The sequence below is a fragment of the Oncorhynchus nerka genome, linkage group LG7, assembly GCF_034236695.1.
Source record: "Oncorhynchus nerka isolate Pitt River linkage group LG7, Oner_Uvic_2.0, whole genome shotgun sequence".
In the NCBI taxonomy this organism is placed as follows: domain Eukaryota; kingdom Metazoa; phylum Chordata; class Actinopteri; order Salmoniformes; family Salmonidae; genus Oncorhynchus; species Oncorhynchus nerka.
In genome coordinates this window covers 29,961,614-29,986,995 of record NC_088402.1, presented here as the reverse complement: position 1 = coordinate 29,986,995, position 25,382 = coordinate 29,961,614, and the positions used below count along the sequence as shown (strand labels likewise).

At 40.4% G+C, this 25,382-nt stretch overlaps 1 protein-coding gene across 12 annotated transcripts in view; it reads right to left on the bottom strand.

The window, feature by feature from the left end:
- Nucleotides 1-506: 506 nt before the first annotated feature.
- The window catches only part of LOC115131435 (thyroid hormone receptor beta), a 137,961-nt gene continuing 113,085 nt past the window's right edge, over nucleotides 507-25,382 (bottom strand). For 5 of the 12 annotated variants that reach the window (XM_029663159.1, XM_029663158.1, XM_029663160.1 and 2 more), the window contains 8 exons: nucleotides 20,688-21,078; nucleotides 18,685-18,785; nucleotides 18,319-18,466; nucleotides 14,840-15,045; nucleotides 13,717-13,743; nucleotides 10,649-10,795; nucleotides 9,311-9,569; nucleotides 507-5,380 (listed from right to left, as the gene is read on the bottom strand). In XM_029663159.1, the coding sequence (XP_029519019.1) occupies nucleotides 5,139-5,380; nucleotides 9,311-9,569; nucleotides 10,649-10,795; nucleotides 13,717-13,743; nucleotides 14,840-15,045; nucleotides 18,319-18,466; nucleotides 18,685-18,785; nucleotides 20,688-21,078 (1,521 nt within the window). In that variant the 3' untranslated portion in view covers nucleotides 507-5,138. The remainder of the gene's footprint in view (nucleotides 5,381-9,310; nucleotides 9,570-10,648; nucleotides 10,796-13,716; nucleotides 13,744-14,839; nucleotides 15,046-18,318; nucleotides 18,467-18,684; nucleotides 18,786-20,687; nucleotides 21,079-25,382) is intronic. The other 7 variants (XM_065020397.1, XM_029663166.1, XM_029663170.2 and 4 more) reach the window with 3 other exon arrangements.

Genomic DNA, 25,382 nt, shown 5'->3' with positions numbered 1-25,382 from the left:
CATGTTAGTTAGCCAGGAAGAAGCCCGAGTTTTGTTTTCCCTTGCTCCATATTGCTCCTTTAGTTTGTTTTCTCTGGGGTAAATGTAATGCGCACTCATGGTGTGTGTCTTTTAGAAACCCCTTATTGGTTGTGTGCCAACTTTCAGTGGACGCACCTTTTGAAAAAAAATCAGTTTTGGTTGTTGAAGTGACTTTTTGTTTGTTCCCTTTTCTGTGAGCGACATTTAGAATTTTCCTTTGGGAAGGGGGATACCTAGTCAGTTGCACAACTGAATTACATTCAACCGAAATGGGTCTTTAATCAATGTCATCGGCTCCCGGGGAACATCTGTTGTTGGGGGTTAACTGTCTTGCTCAAGGGAAGAATGGCAGATTTTTCCACCTTGCTGACTAGGGGATTTGAACCAGTGACCTTTCGGTTACTGGCCCAACGCTATCAACCGCTAGGCTACCTGCCGCCGTGGTGTGAGACACATTTTACAAACAAAAAACTGTTCAGAGGACATTTTCTTAAAACCATCTTTATTCTCAAGATCCAATTCACATTACGTGCAAATGGCATTATAATCATGAGGATCCAAATTCATAATTATTATATTTTTTGTGCAACTTGTCTTTTCTTCCAGGGTCAAAACAGGTCAGATTCAACTCCATAGGCAACGCTGTGTGCAACTTGTCTTTTCTTCCAGGGTCAAAACAGGTCAGATTCAACTCCATAGGCAACGCTGTGTGCAACTTGTCTTTTCTTCCAGGGTCAAAACAGGTCAGATTCAACTCCATAGGCAACGCTGTGTGCAACACGTTTCAATTTGGTACAAAAACACTACACCCACAGACTCATTCTCAATCAATTACACTAACACCACAAGTTCATTCTCTCACTCTTTCTCTCCAAAGACTTGTCATCCAATATTCCGGATATCATTGATAAACGTTTACTACATCATGAAAAACATATTGTTGGTATTTGTCTGCTAAAACATTAAGTCAAGAAAACACACAAGTAAATCATTTGTTATTCTTTTAACAGTGAGTGGATTTGCTTGGCTTTCAGAAATGGAGCTGGTTTTTATTCAAATTGTCCTGGCCAACTTTGCAGTATAGTATATGTTGAGTTCAGAGGAGGCTGGTGACGAGTGGACGGCTCATAATAGTGAATGGAATGGTATCAAACACATGGGAACCAGATGTTTGATGTGTTTGAGACCACTATTTATTTCATTACAGCCATTACTATGAGCCTGTCCTCCCTATTTAAAGTGCCACCAGCCACCACTGATATAGTTCCATACAGTAACCAACAGATATTTTGTCAAGGTGAAACTAACACTTCAATCTGTCTATGAATCTTACTAGTTCATGATGTTCACATAGTTATATCTAAAGCAAATCTAGAACAGTATGTCATTGTGGTTTTGCAATGAAATTGAGAGAAAGATTGTTTTTTCCCGTTATTTACGTAAAACAGTAAAATGTTCATAATGCATACAATATCTGTAAAAAAATTCTGCAGTCTGAAAATATACATCCTTATCCTCTGTAGTACTGTAAAATAGCTTCTTTTCTATTGGTGCAACATTTGTTATTGGTTTGTAACTGAGTTATTAAGAGTGACCACTCTTGCGAGAGAAAATACCACACTGGCGCTTTAAGAAGTATCTTGTGGAATAAGGTGACATTCAGCAGAGTGCATGTTTGAGATCAACTACAGACGACTATAAATCACCTTGCATTCCAAATAACTACTCATTATGTGATCAAGACTTGCCATTCTGCGCCGCCGTTGCCTGTCTCAAACAAATTGCCTCAAATATGCTGATTGTCACAACTGATTCTAGGGCCATTGACTTAGCCCGTGTCCCCATTCAACTTGTAAACCAGGAAGTAATTGGACCCTGCGCCACTTCCTGTTTCCAATTACCTGTCTGTCTCGCTCTGATTGTCTGCGCATTGTTAACTGTGCATTTTGTGTGAATTGTGAGGTCCTAGTAATTTAAAAACGTTGAAGTCTATTGCTTTATGAAAGGCATCACTTTTACAGTGAAAACACAAGCTGCTTTGAGGAGTAGTGTGAAGCTTATAATAGTTGGATTTTTACGCAAAGTTTATACATTTTTTTTTAACTGTTGCAAACAAACCACAATATCATACAACTTTTTTTTTAAAAGAAATATACAACCAAAATAAAGAGCTTTTTTTTATCATCAAGTTTTTTTCTGTACCCTGCTGATGTTGCATCATATTTTTTTTAAATGAATGTGGCAGCTAGGGGTGTAATGGTTCACCAAACCCACGGTTCTGTATGTATTGTGGTTTTGGGGTCACGATTCCATTGGGTTTCGGTACAGTGGGGAAAATGGCAGGCTAACATTTACTGTAGTTAATTTTGGTTTATTTAAGAAAATACAAAGTGTTGGTATTCCTGATTCCATACATGATCATGAGTCATATAATGCCTGATGAGAGCACCATCAGGAATACCAACACAGTATTTTTACTCATCAACAACAACACTAAAAAGTGCAATTAATGTGTGAAGTCAATATGTAAATATGGCTCAGACATTGTATATAGAGAGACCTATGCTATAATGTTTTCTTACAAAGACACAAAGGCACGCATTTGTGTGCCTCTCAAATTGGGCACACGATACTTCTCATTTCCCACTCCGGGTAATGTGATGGGGTGTCACTGTTAAGTAGCTATCTGTTGCCCTGGAGGTCCATCCATCTGTAGTAAGCACAACACAGGGTATATTGGCAAATTCATTGACAACTTTGTCTTTAGCTTGCTTGTATAGAGCGGGTACTACCCGTTTGCTGAAATGGGTGCAAGAGTGCGAATTTCGTAGTGTCTCAAGCACTTTCATGAGGTGCTGAAAACCCCTGTTCTCAACCACCAAGAATGGGCGCATATCCGTGGCTATAAACATACCTATCGCTCTTAGAAATTCTTTGGCCCGGTCAGAATCAGTTGCTTGAATGCAGAGGGGAGACAAAATTGTTTTAATGTTTTTTTTTGCGTTTCCGTTTTGCTCCTATGGTAAGAATACTGGGATGGTGTTGGCGTAAATGTGTCAACATGTTTGAGGTGTTGGCAGCTGCATAGGCTATTCTGGTTGAGCAGTGGCGATATACTCTCTCTGTCCACCGCCATTGTAATCTACTGGGAAGCCAAAATGTTCCCAAACTGTCGATGGAGAATCCTGCTGGTTTATCGACCCCACCACCTGCCATCGTACAGAACTAGCTCCCGGCTGCGCCTCACAAAAGGACAGTTTGAAATGCGCCAATTAACATTCTAATTTTAATTGGCCTACAATGTGTGCATAGGCTCTAGTTGTTTTAACTGAATAGCCTGAAATGTTTTTTTCAGCTCAGATTTACTCAAGAGGCATACAACGCAGCGTAGGCATAACCTATAGGCCTAGTAGTTTATTGTTTTAAGATATTTTTTATCTATTCATTCGGGTTCACAGTGTGGACCGAACCGAGGTCCCCGTACCAAACGTTTCGGTATAAATAGTGTACCAATACACCCCTTGTCACACCTTGACCTAACTAAAATAACAAAGAAAACAAAGAATACTAAGGTCAGGGTGTGACACCCCTAGTGGCAGCGATTCTCTCCTCTGACTCAGAATTCCATTGACTGTGGTCAACATAGAAAGGGTTTGACCCCCTGACTCTACCCACATGTCAGTCATACAGGCATGAATCAGCCAATTAGCAAGTATCATAGCAACAACCAGTCCTTATAGGAGGATCATGATCACTTTCAGTAACTCACATGTTGAGAATATAATATGACGCTTGAACATAGTTAAAAAGTTCCCATGGAATCTTGTGAGACAGCAGGAGGAATTTCTGCCAGCATCACAGCTCACAGTGTCTGTCTGTCTGATTTGTCCATCTGCAGTTCAGGAACTACACGCCATGGTGACAACAACAAGAACATTCTCTCTGTTTCAATAACGTTCTGTTTCATGATGCAAGTCTACACTCTAGAACGTGAATGAGAGTCGGAAGCATGTTCTAGGTTCTAGAAGAAGTCACTGATAGCCAATCAGATCAGGTTAGATCATGCATCCTGGTTCCGGGAAACAATCCAAAATGATTGGATGAATTCCCAATTTTTTTTGGCACTGCATGAGTGGCATCGTGAAAAAAAAAGAGATAGCTATTGAATGGCTTTAATCTTTTTCCTGACTTCGTGTCAAAGTGTGCTTATATATCTGTCCTGATCGTTTAGGTTTAACACAGAAGAGGAGAAACAAGCCGTCTTTTAGCTAGCTTTTTCTACATGGATGTGGATTAGTGTTGTGCCTTGCCATTGTTTAGAAATGGGCCTAGGTTTACTCAAGGTGGGAGCTTGTGGTGTCAATCATAGAAATAGAATAAGAATAGCCATCCCATTACAGAACATTGACTATTTCTATGGTGTGAATGATGTGAGTACAGTAAGAGTGTGTTAGAATGGCAGCATTGAGCAGGTATAGATATAGCTCTCACAGAACACCAGCACCAGAGGGACACCTATATGAAAGCTACTACACATCCCCTGACTGGGGAAGTCTCGTAGGAAGAGAATACGAAAAGGAAGGGAATGGAATAATGCAGGTTAACTGGCTTCTGCTGTCGGCCACTGTCTTGTACAGTACTGACCTTCTCAGGGTTGGTGGAGTCAGCACTCAATAATAAACTGGAGTAAAATGAAACACTAGAAGTTGCATGGTTCATATGACTGACTGAACGAGCGCTGCCAACGACAACAACTAGACATAATCACCAATAAGCCGACTGACTGACTGTACAATTAACCCAAAAAACCTATAGAGAAGTAACTGAGGAGAGGTGAAACATTTACAAAATAAAAACCAAAAGAAAATGCTGTTCACTTGTACCCGCATCGTAAGGGATGGTTCCATCCATAAAAACTAGGCTGAGAAGCTATAGGCTACACCAAAGCTATGGAATGAAATGACTCAGTAGTGCTAATGAGAGTTCCAACGTGTCCCAAGACGCCTAGAGCCACTCTGAGGCCCACTGTCGTAGCCCCCGACAGGCGCCCACACACAACCCGACCACACACACCTTGGCAGGGTGTGTGCGTGCGCGTCTGTCCCTCCGTCTGTCCGTCAGTCCTCAAAGACCTCCAGGAAGAGTGGGGGGAAAAGTTCGTTGGGGCACTCCACCTTCATATGCAGGAAACGGGAGGCGTGGCACGCCCCGATCATCCGCAGGTCCGTCACCTTCATCAGCAGCTTAGGCCAGAATTGCGCCACCTTGTGTTTGCGGTAGTTGATGTAATGTTCAAAGGCCAGAAGGAACTCCTCCTGACAGCGCTCAATACGCTCCACGCTGGTCAGCCCCGGACGGTCTGGGGAGGGAGGGAGAGAGAGTTTTCATACTGTACTGTATGTTAGTACTGTCGCGTAGATGGAAAAATACTATATACTAATCCAACCCTAATGTACAAACACAATCTCATTGGAGATACACTCTATACCTTTAAAACTCAATACTTTTATTAATCGGATGTCCTGTAATCTGTTGCTAGCTTGTTTTAATCACTCCAGGGGTTGCATGTGCGATAGATTTACAGAACATTCGATTTATAAAATATTGAGTTTTGAGTAAGCTACAGAATTAAAAGAACAAATAGCAGATTGGCTCGCATTTGCCATTGATTTCACAACAATAAAAGTCAATGCAGACAATCTGTGCATGGGGATATGATAGATCGATGGCTTCCAAAACAGAGAAGGTATTGTCTTAGAGACGGAGGGAGGGAGATGTGTGGCCCCAGCACAAAGCTATTGATTTTGAACGTCAATCCCCCGGACGGCTATTGTAGTCTCATCATTAGATGGTTTCCTTTCCTAGGGTGGGCTCTGTAATCCCTGATGATCGCTATGTAAAAGATTGGCTTAATGGGTTTAAAAAGACCTCTGGTGGAAGTTAACAGCAGTGTATTGACGTGTTACTGACTGTGGTTAATCACACATGAAAACAGGCCGGCACACACGGACTTACTGGCTTTGGGCTTTACTGACTGTTTTATACACTTACCAAGGTTTTACTGACTGTTTAATTGCAGTAATGACGTGTGACTGACTGTGGTTAATCAAACATGGATGGCAGACACTGACTTACTGGCTTTACCGACTGATTCATTGCTTACCGACTGTTTTGTTACATGTCTCACGGGAGGCTGGCTCTTGGTTTTATGTGGTAAGCTACAGGAACTCTTTGCTAATAATTTATTGTATATGAATAAATATATAAATATTTATCGTGTACAAGTTAAGTGTACATCAGAAGTAATAAGTAAGGGATAATCAATGAGGGGCTATGCGTTCTATGGAAAATAATGAACGACATGGAGTTGCATTATTTCCAAGAGAACACAGAGTTCCGAGTTCGTTATCCCTTTTATACCATGGGTATAATTGAACACATTTGCTGCTAGAAATATGTTCAACATTCACTGAAGTAGCCAGCAAGTCTACTAGATAGCTAGCTACAGTAGTTATTGTGGTAACCAAACGAACAGACTTCCTAGTTTAGCTAACCAAACCTTCAGTCCTAGCTTGCCATTATGAGAATCAATTCAACAATGCCAATTTGTATTTATACTCTTTAGCTGTTGCAAAGGCAGCAGCTACTCTTCCTGGGGTCGAAACACATTAAGGCACATACATTACATATAAAACAAAAGATAAAACAGTACATCATATAACATTATTACACCACTACATATCTACAATACAAATGTATAATACCACCATACAACAATTATACTTGTAACTTTGTGTTTTTCTCTTCACAGTGCCCGCTGTTAAGTAAGGTATATTTTTATATTTAAATTTTTTTTTTTTTTTTTTTTAAATCTGATGCTCGTGCTTGCATCAGTTACCTGATGTGGAATAGAGTTCCATGTAGTCATGGCTCTATGTAGTAATGTGCGCCTCCCATAGTGTGTTCTGGACTTGGGGATTGTGAAGAGACCTCTGGTGGCATGTCTTGTAGGCATGGGTGTCCGAGTGTGCTAGTAGTTTAAACAGACAGCTCGGTGCATTCAGCATGTCAACACTTCTTACAAAAACAAGTAGTGATGAAGTCATTCTCTCCTCCACTTTGAGCCATGAGAGATTGACATGCATATCATTAATGTTAGCGCCCTGTGTACATTTAAGGGCCAGCCGTGCTGCCCTGTTCTGAGCCAATTGTAATTTTCCTAAGTCCCTCTTTGTGGCACCTGAACACACGACTGAACAATAGTCCAGGTGCAACAAAACTATGGCCTGTGGGTCCTGCCTTGTTGATAGTGTTGTTAAAAAGGATAGATTTCTCTCCATCTTAGCTACTGATATGTTTTCACCGTGACAGTTTACAATCCAGGGTTACTCCAAGCAGTTTAGTCATCTCAACTTATTCAATTTCCACATTATTCATTACAATATTTAGTTGATGTTTAGGGTTCAGTGAATGATTTGTCCGAAATACAATGCTTTTAGTTTTTGAAATATTTAGGACTAACTTATTCCTTGCCACCTATTCTGAAACTAACTGCAGCTCTTTGTTAAGTGTTGCAGTCAATTCAGTCGCTGTAGTAGTTGACATGTATAGTGTTGAGTCATCCGCATACATAGACACACTGGCTTTACTCAAAGCCCGTGGCATGTCGTTAGTAAAGATTGAAAAAAAGTAAGGGGCCTACACAGCTGACCTGGGGAATTCCTGATTCTATCTGGATTATGTTGGAGAGGATTCCATTAAAGAACACCCTCTGTGTTCTGTTAGACAGGTAACTCTTTATCCACAAAGCATGGGGTGTAAATCCATAACACATATGTTTATTCCAGCAGCAGACTGATCAAGAATGTCAAAAGCCTCAATAAAATGTAACAAAACAGCCTTTCTATTATCAATTTAGCAGTCAATCATCAGTCATTTGTGTAAGTGCTGTGCTTGTTGAATGTCCTTCCCTATAAGCATGTTGAAAGACTGTTGTCAATTTGTTTACTGTAAAATAGCATTGTATCTGGTCAAACACCATTTTTTCCAGACGTATACTAAGGGTTGGTAAGAGGCTGATTGGTCAGCTATTTGAGCCAGTAAAGGGGGCTTTACTATTTTTAGGTAGCGGTATGACTTTAGCCTCCCTCCAGGCCTGAGGGCACACACTTTCTATTTGGCTTAAATTGAAGATATGGTAAATAAGAGTGGCAATATCATCCGCTATTATCCTCAGTCATTTTCCATCCAAGTTGTCAGACCCAGTGGCTTGTCATTGTTGATAGACAACAATAATTGTTTCACCTCTTCCACACTCACTTTACGGAATTCAAAAGTACAATGTTTGTCTTTCCTAATTTGGTCATATATACTTGGATGTGTAGTGTCAGCGTTTGTTGCTGGCATGTCATGCCTAAAGTTTGCTAATCTTGCCAATGAAACAATCATTAAAGTAGTTGGCAATATCAGTGGGTTTTGTAATGAATAACGTTTTCAATTCGACTTTTGCTTTCCAAAGCAGCTCAAACATGTAAGAATGTGCCATTGAATTCTACCGTGCAAATATTGTGCGTTATAGAGAAATAATGCACGCTCTAGAATGACCTTCAAGCCAATAAGAAACAAGTGTTCAACAATGCCATGGTATAAACATCTATAAGCACATATTATCGCCAAATATACATGTGTGTTTATAGATGTGTAACGTACGTTTCATGATATATCGTTAATGTAAATCCTCTTTCTACACACGGGACCAGGGGTTAATATGGCGTGCTGTTAGACCAATTCTCTATCTGTTTGAACTCAGGGGTCACCCGCTCTCTTACTATCTCACCCACAATGTATTCCTATTTCCTACCTAATCTACTTGTAATGTGACCTACTTGTCATCTTGCCAACTAGTTCAAGATTAAAATGTCAGGTCGTGACCAAATAAAAATGAATAACAACTCAAAATAGAATATTGATAAAGAACACTCTTTTGGAAATGTTTGAATTCACCAAATGTTTTAAAGTGGCACCTTTTGAAGGATATCTTTGAATTAACTATCTGTAAAAAAGCTATATCTTCTATATTGTCAGCTTACAAGTAGATGGAACTGTTGCAAGACTATGGCCCCTCAGTTCCAATGGCCATGACCCAATTAAAACGCATTTAGGTGTATTTGTCACAGTGGTGATATAACCCATAAATCTGCGTGTAGAGAAAACAAAGGGCCAGATGTCTGGTAGTATGGTGAAGTAACGTGTGTTTGTGTGCCGGCAAGATTGTCTCCCTCCCTCTCACCGGAGGACAGGAGGATGACGGCCTGTAGCAGAGCGACCTCAGAGTCGTCCAGGTGGAACGAAGACAGCGATAAGCCCAAATCAAAGATAGCATCCGACACCACACCCAGGCCTCCGTTCTTCAGCTGGCCGCGGGTCACGGCCATCTCCCCGTTAAGCGTCAGCGTCTCACTCTCGGGGTCGTAGCGAACGGCCGCCCGTAAAGACATGATCTCCATGCAGCAGCCTTTCAATAGGATAATCTGGTCTTCACAAGGCAGCTAGGAGGAGAGAGACAAACACAAGAGAGCAAACGTTATTGATTTTGTTATTGATTTTTTTGCACATAAAGATGAACGACTGATATGATTTGAAGAATTAAAAGGGAAAATAGGAGAATATGCAAGAGAGGTAAAACTCCAGAAATTGTTAGAACGTTTATGTTCATATATATTAGTAGTGTTAGCAGTTATTACAAACTGAACTCTACATTCCATGGTATTTTTTATTTATTAGCTATTTTTTGAACATGGATAAATTCAGTTTAGTTTAATATATGATTAATTATGTAGATTTTGTTTTAGAGTTTACATGTTGAGACCATTTCTAAATATTTTGTATATATTTTTTATGACAGACCAGTAGAAATGTAGCTCTAAACAAGAACATAATTCACAACATGTAGATTTCACTATAAACTAAATATTTAATTAATTTTACATTTTTAGTTTGAACATTTTCTCTCATTTTATTTTTTATTTTAGTGAAATTGCTTATGCTATTGATGTTTCTGTTTAAGTTATTGTAACGGATTTCTTCCATTGAAGGAGAGGAGGACCAAAATGCAGCGCAGTTCGTGTTCAACATGTTTAATAAAAGACGATAACGTGAACACTACACAAATACAAAATAACAACGTGGCAAAACCCGAAACAGTCCTATTTGGTGCAGAGAACACAAAGACAGGAAACAACCACCCACAAACCCCAACACAAAACAAGCTACCTAAATATGGTTCCCAATCAGAGACAATGACTAACACCTGCCTCTGATTGAGAACCATATCAGGCCATACATAGAAACGGACAAACTAGACACACAACATAGAATGCCCACCCAGCTTACGTCCTGACCAATACTAAAACAAGGAAAACACAAAAGAACTATGGTCAGAACATGACAGTTATAGTGTTTTATAACCAATGTCTTTATTACCATCCTCAATAATAAATAATGAGGAATTCAATCATATGAAGAGAACAAAAATATGAAACACATCCCCCCAAAAATAAATATAGCTTGATAAGAATTAAATAATTAATTTTAGTTTCAATAAAGTAAAACAACCTTGCTTACGTACCTCACAGAACATAGGCAGCTTTTTGGCAAAGTCCACCACTCTGGTAATGGCGGGGGTGATAATTTTTGTAAACTGACTGAAGGCTTCAATGTCCACTTTGCTCCCTTCAGGTGCATTTATGACCGGCGCTTGACCAATGTCCTCGGGCTGAAACGACAAAAAGAAGGGGGAGGATGTAGGTACGTTCAACAGGGCTAGACAGGGACAGACTGTTAAAAGACCACAAGACAGAGTGCACCCTATATAGTGCAGTACTTATTTAACATAGTATACTACTTTTGACCAGTGCCCTATCCAGGGAGGAGGGTGATAACTCAGACGCAGCTAGAAAGATAGACAGACAGACCACACACACAACACAACACGTTCTCCTCTTTCTCCAATAAGCGTGAGACAGGTCAACGAGTATAACAGCATAACAGGAAAACAGAGTGGATGGCGTTTCCACTGTGATTGTTCAGGAGGGACAAGGAGGAAAGGCGGAGGGAAACTTAAAAAGGAGGGAAAGTGCAAGCCATTCATTTTCTCGTACTCAGTCGGCAGAGTCTTTGACTAGGGTTATCCACTGATACGGTATTATTATTATTATCATAACATATTCAACTACATGCCTTCTGACCAGAAGTGACATAAGAGCGATAGAGAGTAGAGCAAGTAAATAAACAAAGAGCCCAGATTGAGTTGAGTAGCAGAGGACAAAGCACTGTGTACAGCAACCCCCAGATTCTGTTGCTTTGGCTTTAAATCAATAGGCATATTGACAAAATAATAAAACACTAATTAATAATAATAATAACAACATTATCCCTTTAAGAGTCCTTCTCTCCGGTATGCCTTTAAACTGTCACAGCTTGCGGAAAACTAGCTCCATACTGTATACACAGCACTTAAAGCTATATGGGGCATTCTAGAGAAGTGGCTCAAATTGCTGTCCCCAGTCAAAAAAAACAGATTTTTTTTTTTTACCAGAACATTTTAAAACTTAGGACACATATTAACATAATGATCTATTTTAATTCCTGCCAAGGCAATAACACACATATTGTTAAATTAATATAGTACAAAATCATGGTTTATATACCCTTTTCTATTGAGGTGGCTGTACCCCACCCTGACTCCTAAAATTCATGTTTGAAAATAAAGTCATCCATGATTTTTGTAATCTTTTTAACACTATTATTTATTTCACTAGAACATATTGAGTTGTTTTATTATTAAATTGAAAGATACTGCTCTAATTAGTCTATTTAAAAAGAATCGCTCTCTGAAAAATGATTTCCCCACTTTGTACTGTATGTCACTACTGAAACACAGACTGTAGAATGAATGGGCCTTAAGCCACATCCCTACAATTATAACCATGAAATTGGATTACATCCCTCTCCATCATGGCCCCATGATGTGTCAATAATATATATATATATATATATGTTTTTGGATGTCTAAAAAGATAGCTAACTAGCCATATAATAGCTATGGGGATTCATTAATGTCCAAAATACATTTAAATGGTCAAAACTGAAACTGCCACGACCGAAACAATTTGCTTCGTTTTGGTATTGACATGAATGTTTGGGTAATAGACACTTGATTGTTAATCCATTGTATTCCTTCACATCTCTTGAAAAAAAACATTGATATGATCATCTACATTAAACACATAATGACTTCTCCCTGGAAGTCAAAGTAATGCACTGCATTGGAACTGCTTCTTTTGTCTTTAAATGCAGGACATGATATTGTAGTGAATTCGGGGGTATTTCATTTTATTTAACCTTTATTTAACGAGGCAAGTCAGTTAAGAACAAATTCCTATTTACAATGACGGCCTAGGAACACTGGGTTAACTGCCTTGTTCAGGGGCAGAACGACAGATTTTTACCTTGTCAGCTCAGGGTTTCAATCTAGCAACCGTTCGGGGTAGCCCAGACCAGGACTCGAACCCAGGTCCAGTGACTGTCAAGCCAATATCTTAAATGTTATCCCAAGAGGTCTAAATGTTGGGTTAAGGTTGCTACAATATGGTACACAGTGGACAAATTCCTCAGCCTAATCCCCCCCCAAAAAAAGGTTACACAGCGACATGTCCAAATCAGCCAAAGTGTGTATGACATAGGCTGCATTTACACAGGCTTCCCAATTCTGATATATTTTCCACTAATTGGTCTTTTGACCAATCACATTAGATCTTTTTCAGAGGTGATCTGATTGGTCATAAAATCAATTAGTAAAAAAAATATCAGAATTGAGCTGCCTGTGTAAATGTAAATGCCCAGTCAAAACTGTTCGCTGCTCTGGCCCCCCAATGGTGGAACAAACTCCCTCACGACGCCAGGACAGCGGAGTCAATCACCACCTTCCGGAGACACCTGAAACCCCACCTCTTTCAGGAATACCTAGGATAGGATAAAGTAATCCTTCTCACCCCCCCCCCTTAAAAGATTTAGATGCACTATTGTAAAGTGGCTGTTCCACTGGATGTCTTAAGGTGAACGCACCAATTTGTAAGTCGCTCTGGATAAGAGCGTCTGCTAAATGACTTAAATGTAAATGTAAATGCAGCCACAGTGTGCGTAAAGCTTGGTCTGTGAGTACAGGGAAAATTGTCCATTGGTCAGAGCCTGACATTGATGGTGAAATGTTGCTCTAAATTAAATGTAAAGGTTTTGAAAGTCAAATTAAAAATCCTCTTTTTACTATATTTCACATTTTGTATAACATTTCTCAAATTAATCTGTAATAGAAGGTTAATCAAAATTATCAATACTGTACACGGTTCTCCCTTAACAGAAACCTTTTCACTGTTTCGGTAGTGAATAATTTAATGCCTGGTAAGGTATTCAAGAAACAATTAAAATATGCAATACAAAAAGTGTGTGAGTAGTAGATATGTCTAAAAATAGGATCCAAATTAGATTTTTTTTTCAAACCCAAATTTGAATGACTCATATACAGCACTGTATTTTAACACTAGCCCATAATATAATAGCTAGCTATAGCAGGTGCGATTTGAAAAGCGTTTTTATAGTATTTAAACTCAGTATTATATTTTGTCTATTAGTTCTTACCTTGGTTTCCTTCACCCCCACTGCACTCTGGTCAGAAGTATAGAATAAATTACATGTTATTTCATTAAGTAGCATTGCTTCCTCGACCTGTTGGACAATCAACAGAGATTGTGAAGAACGTTTCAATGAGGAACCCGTGTCAAGCCAACTAAAAAAAAAACAAGTTTAATTAAACTGAGGAAAGGTAGATGACAGACAAGTAAGTGCGGAGAGAGAAAACAGGTGAGTAGTACACAAAATGCAAAGTGGAGTTTCCATGACAAGATTTAGGCTCAGGCTGAAGCATTTGTTTTATACTTATGAACTGATATTTAATTATAGGTATTCAGGTTCCAATTTCATTCAAACTTTTTTATTTATTTATTTTTCAGATCAAAATCATACTGTTGTATGTCAACGTTCACAAATGAGTTTATCAAAGCTGATCTACATTATGATAATATAGCATAATTTAATACTACAATACTAATATAATACTATATAACAATATACCCTGCACAGGGACTATGGATGAAAATGAGCTGTTTAGCTAAATTTGGAACTAATTACTAATTAAAAACATAAAATAAATGACAATTCAATTAAATAAATGACAATTTCATCTTTCTATGCATGTAGCCTCTACATGGAAACTTCAGGATAGAGTCAAAGAAAGTGAGACAGACTTCAAACTGCAGAGGACGATTACACTTTATGAAAAAAAAAGAAGGTTAAAATGTGAGGAGTGAAATTATAAGGTAGATACTACACTAGACACAGAGAGAGAGTGAAAGAGAAAGAAAGCGCGAGAGATAATAGTTATTTGTTTTTAGTATTTGTTTAGATTATTAAAGAACACTGCATTAAAGGGGAGAGAAAGAAGAAAACAAGAGGAATGGATTGTTCCGTTTTAAGTTAGTGTCTGCTGCGTTGAGGAACACACTTTCTCCAGCGTCCAGCTAATTCTCCCCATTCTACAAGGAGATACAAAAAACATGGACATATTAACGTTGGGAACAGTGGTGGGTTGGGGATGGGATGGGAGGTAGGGAAGGGGACAAGAGAGGGATTGTGGGAACTGGGAATGTTTCACAGAACAGACATGGTTGGTTAGACGCTGTCAGCCACGGAGAAGACGTCTCACCAAGAACTTGCGTTTCTGTTTCCAGTGGTTTCCCTGGGCATTAGTTGACATGTGGGCCTCGGTGACCATGCGGATCAGGTCCCACTCCTCCTGGGACGGCTCAGGCCGGTCCCACACCGTTTTCTGGAGCTCCTCCTTCCGCCGCCGCTCACGGTTCTCCTCGATCAACTTCCGCTTGGCGAGCCGCTTGCTGTCGTCCAGCACCACTGGGAGGGGAGGGGGGTAGAGGAGGGGAGGAGTTGGGGATCAGGAGGAAGGGTGAAGTGGTAGGGCAAGGGAGGGTCAAAGAGGGGGGCAAGGAGTCACGAATGAGGAGGGGATTAAGAGGGAGGAAGGGTGGGGTTTTGTCAAGTATCAAGCGAAAAAGAAGCGAGAGAGTAAGTCCACAATATAAACCACATAGGGGCCATACCTGCGAACATTAAAACAGTTTAACCCTCTATGGCATGAATTTTTATTTGGGGGGGGGGGGGTATTTCACCCCATTTTTTGGGAGCTTGGGGTCCCTGATAATATATCCATCATAAAATGTGTCGTCCCCCCAACCAGATATTGGTGTGTTTCCTCAGGGCAACAATGTGCTACGAGGGTACTGAAACACTAAGGTTTTCTATAGTACATATGATAAGTGGAATAAGGAAAACAAGCAATATATGCATTGGAAAAAGTTTATTTTGACAATCACAATTAGAAGCTTGAAAGTCAAAACATCAAACAATCAAATAAACAAACTACTACTAATTACAACTAACACCTCATGTATAAATGTTTCTCACATTTCATATAAACCAACATCCAAATGACTGTCTGTCTGTCTGTCTGTGTGTGTGTGTGTGTGTGTGTGTGTGTGTGTGTGTGTGTGTGTGTGTGTGTGTGCGTGTGTGCGCGTGCGTGTTAGCCTGTGTGTGCGAGTATATGTGCGAGTGTGTGTGTGTTTCAGTGTGTCTGAATGTGTTTGTGTGGGTTATTAATTAAATCAGTGTTTCTCTTTTTGACAAAGCACACTCTGATTTTGTATTCTGTGTGGAACCTCAGGAAGCAGTTGCTGGTGGATGTGAAACAGAGGTGGACATCACATTTCCGGCACTTGGCTTTTGGTGTACCTGTGCACCCTGGTACCTTGCATCTCCCCTTCTTTTCAGCCATAATCATCCAACGGGTCCTTTTCTCCTCTTCTCCTCATACTCACCAGCAATTATGGAACTTGGACGACCTTTCCTGCACTCCAGACTCTTTCCACTTTTCAAATCAGATTTTATTGGTTACATACACGTGGTTAGCAGATGTTAATGCGAGTGTAGCGAAATGCTTTGCATAGGCCTTCAGCGATGTTTGACTTGAAGGTATACAGCTTCATTTCTTCCTTCTTTCTCATGCCAGTGCCTTCACAATCTCTTCAGTAGAGCAGCCAGGTGGTCACGGTGATCATATCCAGGAAGTGGAACACCAGCCGGTGGAACCACTTCTTTGATCTGATTTTGTTCCGGTACAGTGCAATCAGTGAGTCAAGCAGATCCACGCCACCCATATTCTTGTTGTATTCTTTCACCACAGCAGGGCAGGGGACTTTGGTGATCATCATTCGCTTGAGATCCCACATGTCAAACTCGGTGACTGGGTGGGCTCCAGTGTAATCACTCAGAAGGGTTACTATATTCGTACCACTTCACGACGTGCAAGGTGGTTTCTCCAACCACGGCCGTCTTCTGTTCAAAAGATCCACGTCCTGCTCTCTTCAGCTCATCATCACACACCAAGTTGACGCCTGGTATTCTGATGCCACTAACGGTACCAGTGCAGTGAATTCCCTGCTGAGCCAGTGTGAGCACAAGAGGGACCCTCGTAAACCAGTTTCTCCATCTTCATCCTAAGACCCAGTCTCATTGTCAACAGACAGGCATTCTCCTTTAAAAAATCAGGAAGCACAAATTTGAATGTGTCATATACCCTTCTTCATTCACTGACACGCATACAAACAAACACACACACACACACACATTACTTTTCTGACTGACCCCTGACCCCCTAACTGTCTCTGAAACCTGATTCAGGGATCCACTCTCCTGACTCTCTTCAAGCTCACTGTCGTCATTGTCACTCAAAAAATGTTCTTGTGTCCATTTCCTGTAAGTATCAGTAGATAGTAAAAACATTGACTATGGTCATAACTATGCATCCGAGCACATCTCCACACACAAAAGTGGTCTAACTGCACAATGTTACCCTGAGGCAACAAACCAAAAAACACAGTTTTAGTATATAAATACAAATAAAATGTCTTTAAACAATTAAACATACTCATGCACATATTTTTTATATAAAGTTATTTCAATTTAAACATGTTAAAAAGTGATTTTATCTTACCAATTGGTGGCACTGTGTCCCATGCAGCATTGCTTCCTGAAAGGACTGCTACACCCCCAGACAAAAGGCCACACCCATTTCAGCCCCTCATTTCATTGGACACAGACAGTCATATATATATACATATATATATATATAGTGTGCGAGGTCCAAAAAGGTAGTTTGTTGCCTGAGGGCAACACCATGCCATAGAGGGTTGAGTTTAAAATTGTTGACATAGTGTTGTAGCTGGTCCCATCAGATAATCTGGCACACGTTAGCCCTAACCTCACCAGGTGGCTGTGATTATTTCCAATCACAAATTCTTCATAAGATTATCAAAGATCTTAAACTCTTTCTCCACAAACCACTGGCAGTTAGGTCAAGTCGGCCACCAGATGTAAACCTTGAAGTTGGACATTTACATGTATCCATCTGATGGCCGACTTGACCTATTTTAAGAAATTACATTTTCTAATGTAAGTAAGCAAGTATAGCCCCATACAATTTACAATACATACAAGATACAATTTAAAACATATGCACTCTGCCTCTGATATTTACACTGATATTCTCATCATAGCCGTCATTAAAAAAATATTGTCAATAAATAAATAAATAAATAATACAAATTCAAGTAAAAACAGAAAACATTATAGAAATGATAGACATTACACAATAAAATGGGACTTTTTTGGATCTAAGAATGTATTAGCTTTTTAGAGTATTTGTACAGAGTAACATTTAACAACGAGGTTTGTTTGGCAGTCTATATCTGTTATGATGAGTCATGACATTAGTTATTCCTATCTCTGTACTCTGAAATAGAGAGGTTAAGCAGCTCTCCGTGATGAGCCACCTGGCAGGCCAGGCACAGTCATCAACTTCAGTAAGTAGATCTCTCAGGTAGATTGGAGCGTATATATAGACACATTTTTTGAGCAATCAGAAGTAGTGCTAGTTAGTTCATTTGTTATTTTTTTTGCTGCTATTGGAGTGGTAGTGAATGTCCTCTCAATTAAATAGGAAAACTTTAATATTAGGCTACATTAATATACTTTTCTCTCACTCTAGAAGAGGGAACATCCTCTATAAAAGTTATTCTGGGGATCTCAACTAAGCAGAATAGTACTTACAGTCTGTTGCCATGCCGACAGTGATGCACTTCTTGAAGCGACACTCCTGGCACTGGTTCCTGGTCACCTTATCGATGATGCACTTTGCCTCGTACTTACACGCGTACGTTGGGTTCAGGTTCTTCTGGATCGTCCGCCGGAAGAAACCCTTTGGGAAAAAGATAAAAGGAATGTTTGAAACACAATGATCTGCAACAATCTATCAGTCTAAGTTCAGGTTGGTGGCAGTGGTAATGGAATATTTATTTCAATTTAATTATCATCTCTTTCCATCAACTGAATTTTTCCTTTTTAATTGATACTATGTCAGAGAGTGTTGGTATTATTACATATGTTACTAATACATATGTCCACTGTTGGTATTACCTTGCATCCTTCACAGGTGATACAGCGATAGTGATATCCTGTAGCTTTGTCCCCACATACCACACATAACTCGTCCTTGTCCAGGTAACTAGGGATGTACCCTAACAGAAGAGAAATATATCAAATGTAAACACAGCATATAGGCCTGTGATGATCCGTTAACAGGGATACAAACAGCATTAAGAAACAACAAATGATGTATGCCAGGAATGCCTCTATTGTTGGCAGAAAAATGTCCCTATGAGATAATAAAGTATTAATTTACTACTGTCTGACCACTGAACATTATATTTTTTAGACAAAGCAACTTAGAAACAAAGAGGTGAATTCCAACAGATGTATTTAAGATTGGCATCATTCATTTCAACACAAAGTTCTCCAAAAAGGCCTAAAGCGTGTAGCATTAACAAGTTAAGAAGCCGAGTTAACAAGGTAGGATCAGTGAGGGAGGTGATCCAGCCCGGACACACGAGCAGGGTGAATGCAGGTGGGGGGTAGGAAGGGAAGGGTGGGGGCAGAGGTCAATAAATGATCAATACTAGTCGAGGGAAGTCCGGGCCAATCCATCAACCACGCTCCAGCCTTCTGTTACCCATTCTGTAGGCCTTCTCCCTGCACTAGCAATCAATACACACACACACACACACACACACACACACACACACACAAAGCACAAAATGCAACAGGTCCTCTGGTGCCGGGTCAGTTCTGGCACGGTATGACACCTTAGGTCGACTTGGATTTACTGCAATTAGTCCAAACTAAAGCCTGATCGAAGGAGCTCAGGTCTTCAAGACAATTAATTATCCACCTGTAGCAAATCATTATGAGAGACGCTAAGAACACTGTTCAGGACAATCAAACGCAGAGACATGCTGACAGTCAATTCATACATTTGTCAACAAGTTTTTCAAAGTCCATGGACTCATAATATGTTGGTGGCCTGAATTTGCCTTTGAACTTCAAGAGTTTGAAAGTGAATATATAGTTCAACGTACATAACTACAAACTGTGCTAATGGTTCTACTTACCAACTGATAAACTCACAGACCTCAGTGTTTCGGTGGTAATAATCATATAGTATCAGAATCACTACGATTATAGTGTATCAAGAGTCATTACCATATTATATATACACATACGAGCAAGGTTCAACACGCAACGGTTTGAAATGAGGTAAAGCACTGTTTAAGCCAAACTAGACTAGTATACATCAAATACTGTTACACACTACATACAACACAACAATATCAGGTCAGATGTAGTCAATCAAAAGGAGATATTTGTGCACCTGTCACACGTCTCTACAACTGCACTCCAACACAAGCTGTCAGGCCGTCACCCCATCACACCACCGGGTTAGTCCCAACCTTTCAGCTTGTCACCCCATCACACCACCGGGTTAGTCCCGACCTTTCAGCTTGTCACCCCATCACACCACCGGGTTAGTCCCGACCTTTCAGCTTGTCACCCCATCACACCACCGGGTTAGTCCCGACCTTTCAGCTTGTCACCCCATCACACCACCGGGTTAGTCCCGACCTTTCAGCTTGTCACCCCATCACACCACCGGGTTAGTCCCGACCTTTCAGCTTGTCACCCCATCACACCACCGGGTTAGTCCCGACCTTTCAGCTTGTCACCCCATCACAATATCCCTAGTTCCTTCCAGCTTGTCACCCCATCACACCACCGGGTTAGTCCCAACCTTTCAGCTTGTCACCCCATCACACCACCGGGTTAGTCCCAACCTTTCAGCTTGTCACCCCATCACACCACCGGGTTAGTCCCAACCTTTCAGCTTGTCACCCCATCACACCACCGGGTTAATCCCGACCTTTCAGCTTGTCACCCCATCACACCACCGGGTTAGTCCCGACCTTTCAGCTTGTCACCCCATCACACCACCGGGTTAGTCCCGACCTTTCAGGTTGTCACCCCATCACAATATCCCTAGTTCCTTCCAGCTTGTATTACCATAAGCACTAGTCCCAATTCCCTACCTTTCTTGTTAACCTCTTGCATCCACTGCATGTGGGAGAAGTCAGGCTTCCCCTCAGAATAGTAGTCGGGCTGGTGGTTGTAGTGGCTGAGAGGCACTTCCATGGTGCAGTATTCACTTTTGAACACGGGGTTGGGTCCTGGGTAGGAGCAGGCGTAGGGCTGGCTGGGGGGCCAAGCCTGCTCCATGCAGGGAGGGTGGATCTGGTGCATGGGTTGGGGCTCACAGTGCCCGTACCCCCCGGGACCATCACCTCCATACATGCAGTACTCCCCACCGCCCTGCATCGGGTAGCCACCGCCCACGCCATGAGGCATCTCATACATGTCAGGCATGCAGTAGTTCATGATGGCCAGCGGCTGCACCGAAGGCAGGTAGGCACATACAAAAGGCTGACGAAGGCAACAAAAACAGAAGAAAAAAGCAGACTGGAGACAATGTTACGTATCAATTCAGCGCTAAGCGTGATTAATTCAGCGTTAAGTTCAAGTAGGGTAAATTAATAATGAAATGATTGATATGGATATGATAAGAAATATGTGTACGGAGCAAGTAGGGACTATGTTGGTAGAATGTGTCTTATATACTGAGTCCTTGGCCCACCCCTACAGTACAACATCTAGCACCTGCCCCGCCCGTCCTCGCCCGGCCCCACCCCAAAACACAGTGCCCTCTCAGCCGAACGGGGCAGGAGCTTTATGACGACATGGGGTTTCTAATCTGACTCTGTCAATCCTAGAAGTGGAACAGACAGACAGCAACAAGATGGTGATGTTCTCGCAGATTAAAGCCTTGCACTCAAGGCTGTGATGTGTCTCACCAACCACCACCACCTAGTCACACACATATGGTGGTGCCGTGCCGCTGGCGGAAGTTAACAACAAACTAAGACAGAACAAAATAACAAAAGAAAAGTCATCTGAAATACTTTTCTGTATGAATAAGTAGTAGCTGACAGTCTCGGTAGAAGTTTGGTTTGTTAGGGTTAGGGTTAGCACCTGATGAGTCAATTCAATTTGACAATTAGATCCGGATGATCAACAATATCATTCACATTACAGTTCAAATCTTGGAATAATCGGGTTTAGTCTTCTTAGGCCTATTTAAAGTCAAAATTAGACTTCACTTCAGACTAGAATAGAATAGTTCATTCAAAAGGGTTAATTTATGCCAGAATTTTCCTTTGATTTCCTTTGATGGCCACTGGCAAGCTGGAAGAGTGTGCTCTTCACGGATGAATCCCAGTTTAAACTGATGGCAGAGTGTGTATGGCGTTGTGTGGGCGAGCAGTTTGCTGATGTCAACGTTGTGAACAGAGTGCCCCATGGTGGCGGTAGGGTTATGGCATTGGCAGGCATTAGCTACGGACAACGAACACAATTGCATTTTATTGATGGCAATTTTAATGCACAGAGATACTGTGACGAGATCCTGAGGCCCATTGCCATTCATCCACCGCCATCAGCTCATGTTTCAGAGTGAAAATGCATGGCCCCTTGTCGCAAGGATCTGTACACAATTCCTGGAAGCTGAAAATGTCCCAGTTCTTCCATAGAATGCATACTCACCAGACATGTCAGCCATTGATCATGTTTGGCTTGCTCTGGACCGACATGTATGACAGCATGTTCCAGTTCCCACCAATATCCAGCAATTTCGCACAGCCATTGAAGAAGAGTGGGACAACATTCCACAGGCCACAATCAACAGCCTGATCAACTCTATGCGAAGGAGATGTGTAGCGCTGCATGAAGCAAATGGTCACACCAGATACTGACTGGTTTTCTGATCCACGCCCCTACCTTTTTTTTAAAGGTATCTGTGACCAACAGATGCATATCTGTATTCCCAGTCATGTGAATTCCATAGAATGGGGACTAATGAGTTTATTTCAATTGACTGATTTTCTTTAAATGAACTGTAACAGTAAAATCTGTGAAATTGTTGCACGTTGCATTTATATTTTTGTTCAGTGTACTTATTAAGATTTAATAAATGATTATTGACATATTTTCATAAAAACTTTATTTTGATTAATTTATTCATACTATTTCATCCTTCCACAAGATATAGATCCAACACAAATCTAAGGTTGCTACCTAAGCCGGCTAGTTGTTTGTTCTATCAGTTCGGTCGTTAAATCTTTTTTTTCTGTATCTATGGACGCGACCCAATGGTTTGTTCTAAATGTTCCATTGCCATACTGGCTGTCAACGTTCTTATCCCTTTCTAGCTAGCCAACTACGGCTAACTTACAGTCACATCAAACAGTGCAGCCAGAATAACTGCAAAGTAGCTGCATTTGCATTTGTTTAAGCTGCTTTCTAGTGACATTTATTTGGATACATCCATAACAATGAGCTAATGAGGCGCGATTTCACCTGGCATAGAAAATGTGCTCTCTCTTCAGATCACTGTTGTTCAGAGTAACTAGCCAACAACACAGTTAACACAATCACTTCAAACTGAAGCTGCAAGACTGCAAACTAGCAGCATTTCGTTTTAGTTTTACCTGTTTTCTATTGACATTTCTTTATATATATCCATAAAAATTATGCCAGCTGATTCATGAGTTCGACTGGCTGAGAAAAGCTGTCTGCCTGTCTGTCTCGTCCCAACCTGTTCATTACTATGGGACAGCTGGAGATCGAATTTCAATATTGAAAGACAGACAGCAAGTTATATACAAATCTCCACTGTTGAAAACCAAATGCTAGTCTAAAAGAAATCGCTTGGCTAGGCTGATGAGACAGTGGATTGCGCAGTGAGATGGAACAGAGTAAATAGACGTTTCAACGTCATAGATTTAGCCGGTGGTAATTTATGGAATAGACACAGCCCAGCCAAGTATGCGGTTTTAACTAATCAGCATCCAAGATTAGATCCACCCGTTGCATAATTCTCTATAACACACAGTATATTTGCACGGTAGAATTCAATGGCTGTAGTTCATTCATACATGTTCTGTTTGAGCTGCTTTTGAAAGCAGAAGTCGAATTGAAATATTATTGTCATTGTTGATTTTCATAATAGCAAGAAAGGACTGATGGTTTGGTTAGCCTGGCAACTATTGAACCTATCTAGTAACCTTGCTAACTACTTCAGTGGATGTTGAACAAATTTGTACCGTTTCTAAATTTCTAAATGTGTTAAATTATAGACATTGTATAAAAGGGATAATCAACTCGGGGCTCTATGCGTTCTTTGGAAAAAAATGCAACTCTGTGGAGGGTAAGTTCCACTCTGCTAGCGGGTCATGGAACACATCTTCTACATTGTTCACAATTTTCCAGAGAACGCATAGCCCCTGGTTGATTATCCCTTGTGTTGAACCTTAAATACGTTTAGATTAATTATTACATAAATGCACACATATTTACAAACAAAATAACAATTTGTTTATTTTCATTACTAGACTAATGAATCAAAAGATAAAAGCGCATATAAGGCGATTCTGAACAATCAAATAATGAATCAAAGAAGATGCTGAACAGACGTGTGTTTGCGAGACAAAGACAGAGGCACACTATAGTCACTTAACCACAGTGGAGGTCTCCCAAATGACACCCTATTCCCTTTTTAGTGCACTACATTTGACCAGACACATTAGGGGAATAGGGTGCCATTTCCGATGCAGCCAATAGATCCATAAAAATACCCTTCTAAAAATATGTATCCACGTGACCAGCCATCCTATCGTAACCAGTAACACAACACCGGAGTGGGCTCAGACGACTGTGGCTAAGACTGCAACACAATCAACACATAACAGCTGCTAAAAGTAAGGCGCTTTGAGGCAAATCTGCTCCTAAAGTGGCCCTTGATACCAGTTTAACTTTTTCATGAGGTGAAGTCCTCCGTGGCCCTTAATCTCATTCGTGTTTCTTAGACGCTTGACAGTTGCTGTCCCGAGTCCTCTATCAGACAATATAACTCCAGTCAATACACTGCAATCTGTTCTAGATAAGGGTATTTTTTCTCAGTTTGGGATGTTGTTGCCCATCTGTCTTTTTTGTTCATGTTATTTGTATCTAGTGTAACTATTTCTTCATCTGAGGAATCGATCGCTTTAGAGCTAGAACTTGTTTTTAAGCTGACGTTTGAGGGCGTTACACAACCCTACTATTATCAGAATCACCTTTATTCGCTAAGTACATTTACACATAACCATCATGTATTTGACTTGGTAATATGGTGCTGCTAGCAGTAGACAACATATAGAGACAGAAACAGAAAGAGGAATTTAGACACAGTTTAAATACATTATACACAAAAAAGATAAGTGACCATAAAACATACAGTGAATTCGAGTTTTACAATGAATTGAAACAGACCATAAACACACTTCACATTGATCAACTTTCCTTTAGGATTGCATACTTTCTGGACCAATATTGCCAAGTATACAACATAATCATGAATTATATAACTCTTACAGAAACACAAAAGATGTCTGATCTATATTCATCTATATATCTATATATATTATATATCTATAATCTATATTCTGTTTTGTTTGCCTGAGTTGCCATCAAACATGAATTCAATCAAAACCTTGAAACCCTATTATTGAATTGTGGTTGAAATCTGGGTTGAAATTAGACCAAAGCTGTGTACATTAATTACTTTTACAAATTCAACCAACTAACAACGTTAATGCAACGTTATTACGTTGATAAAGAACGCTTAAAAGAAA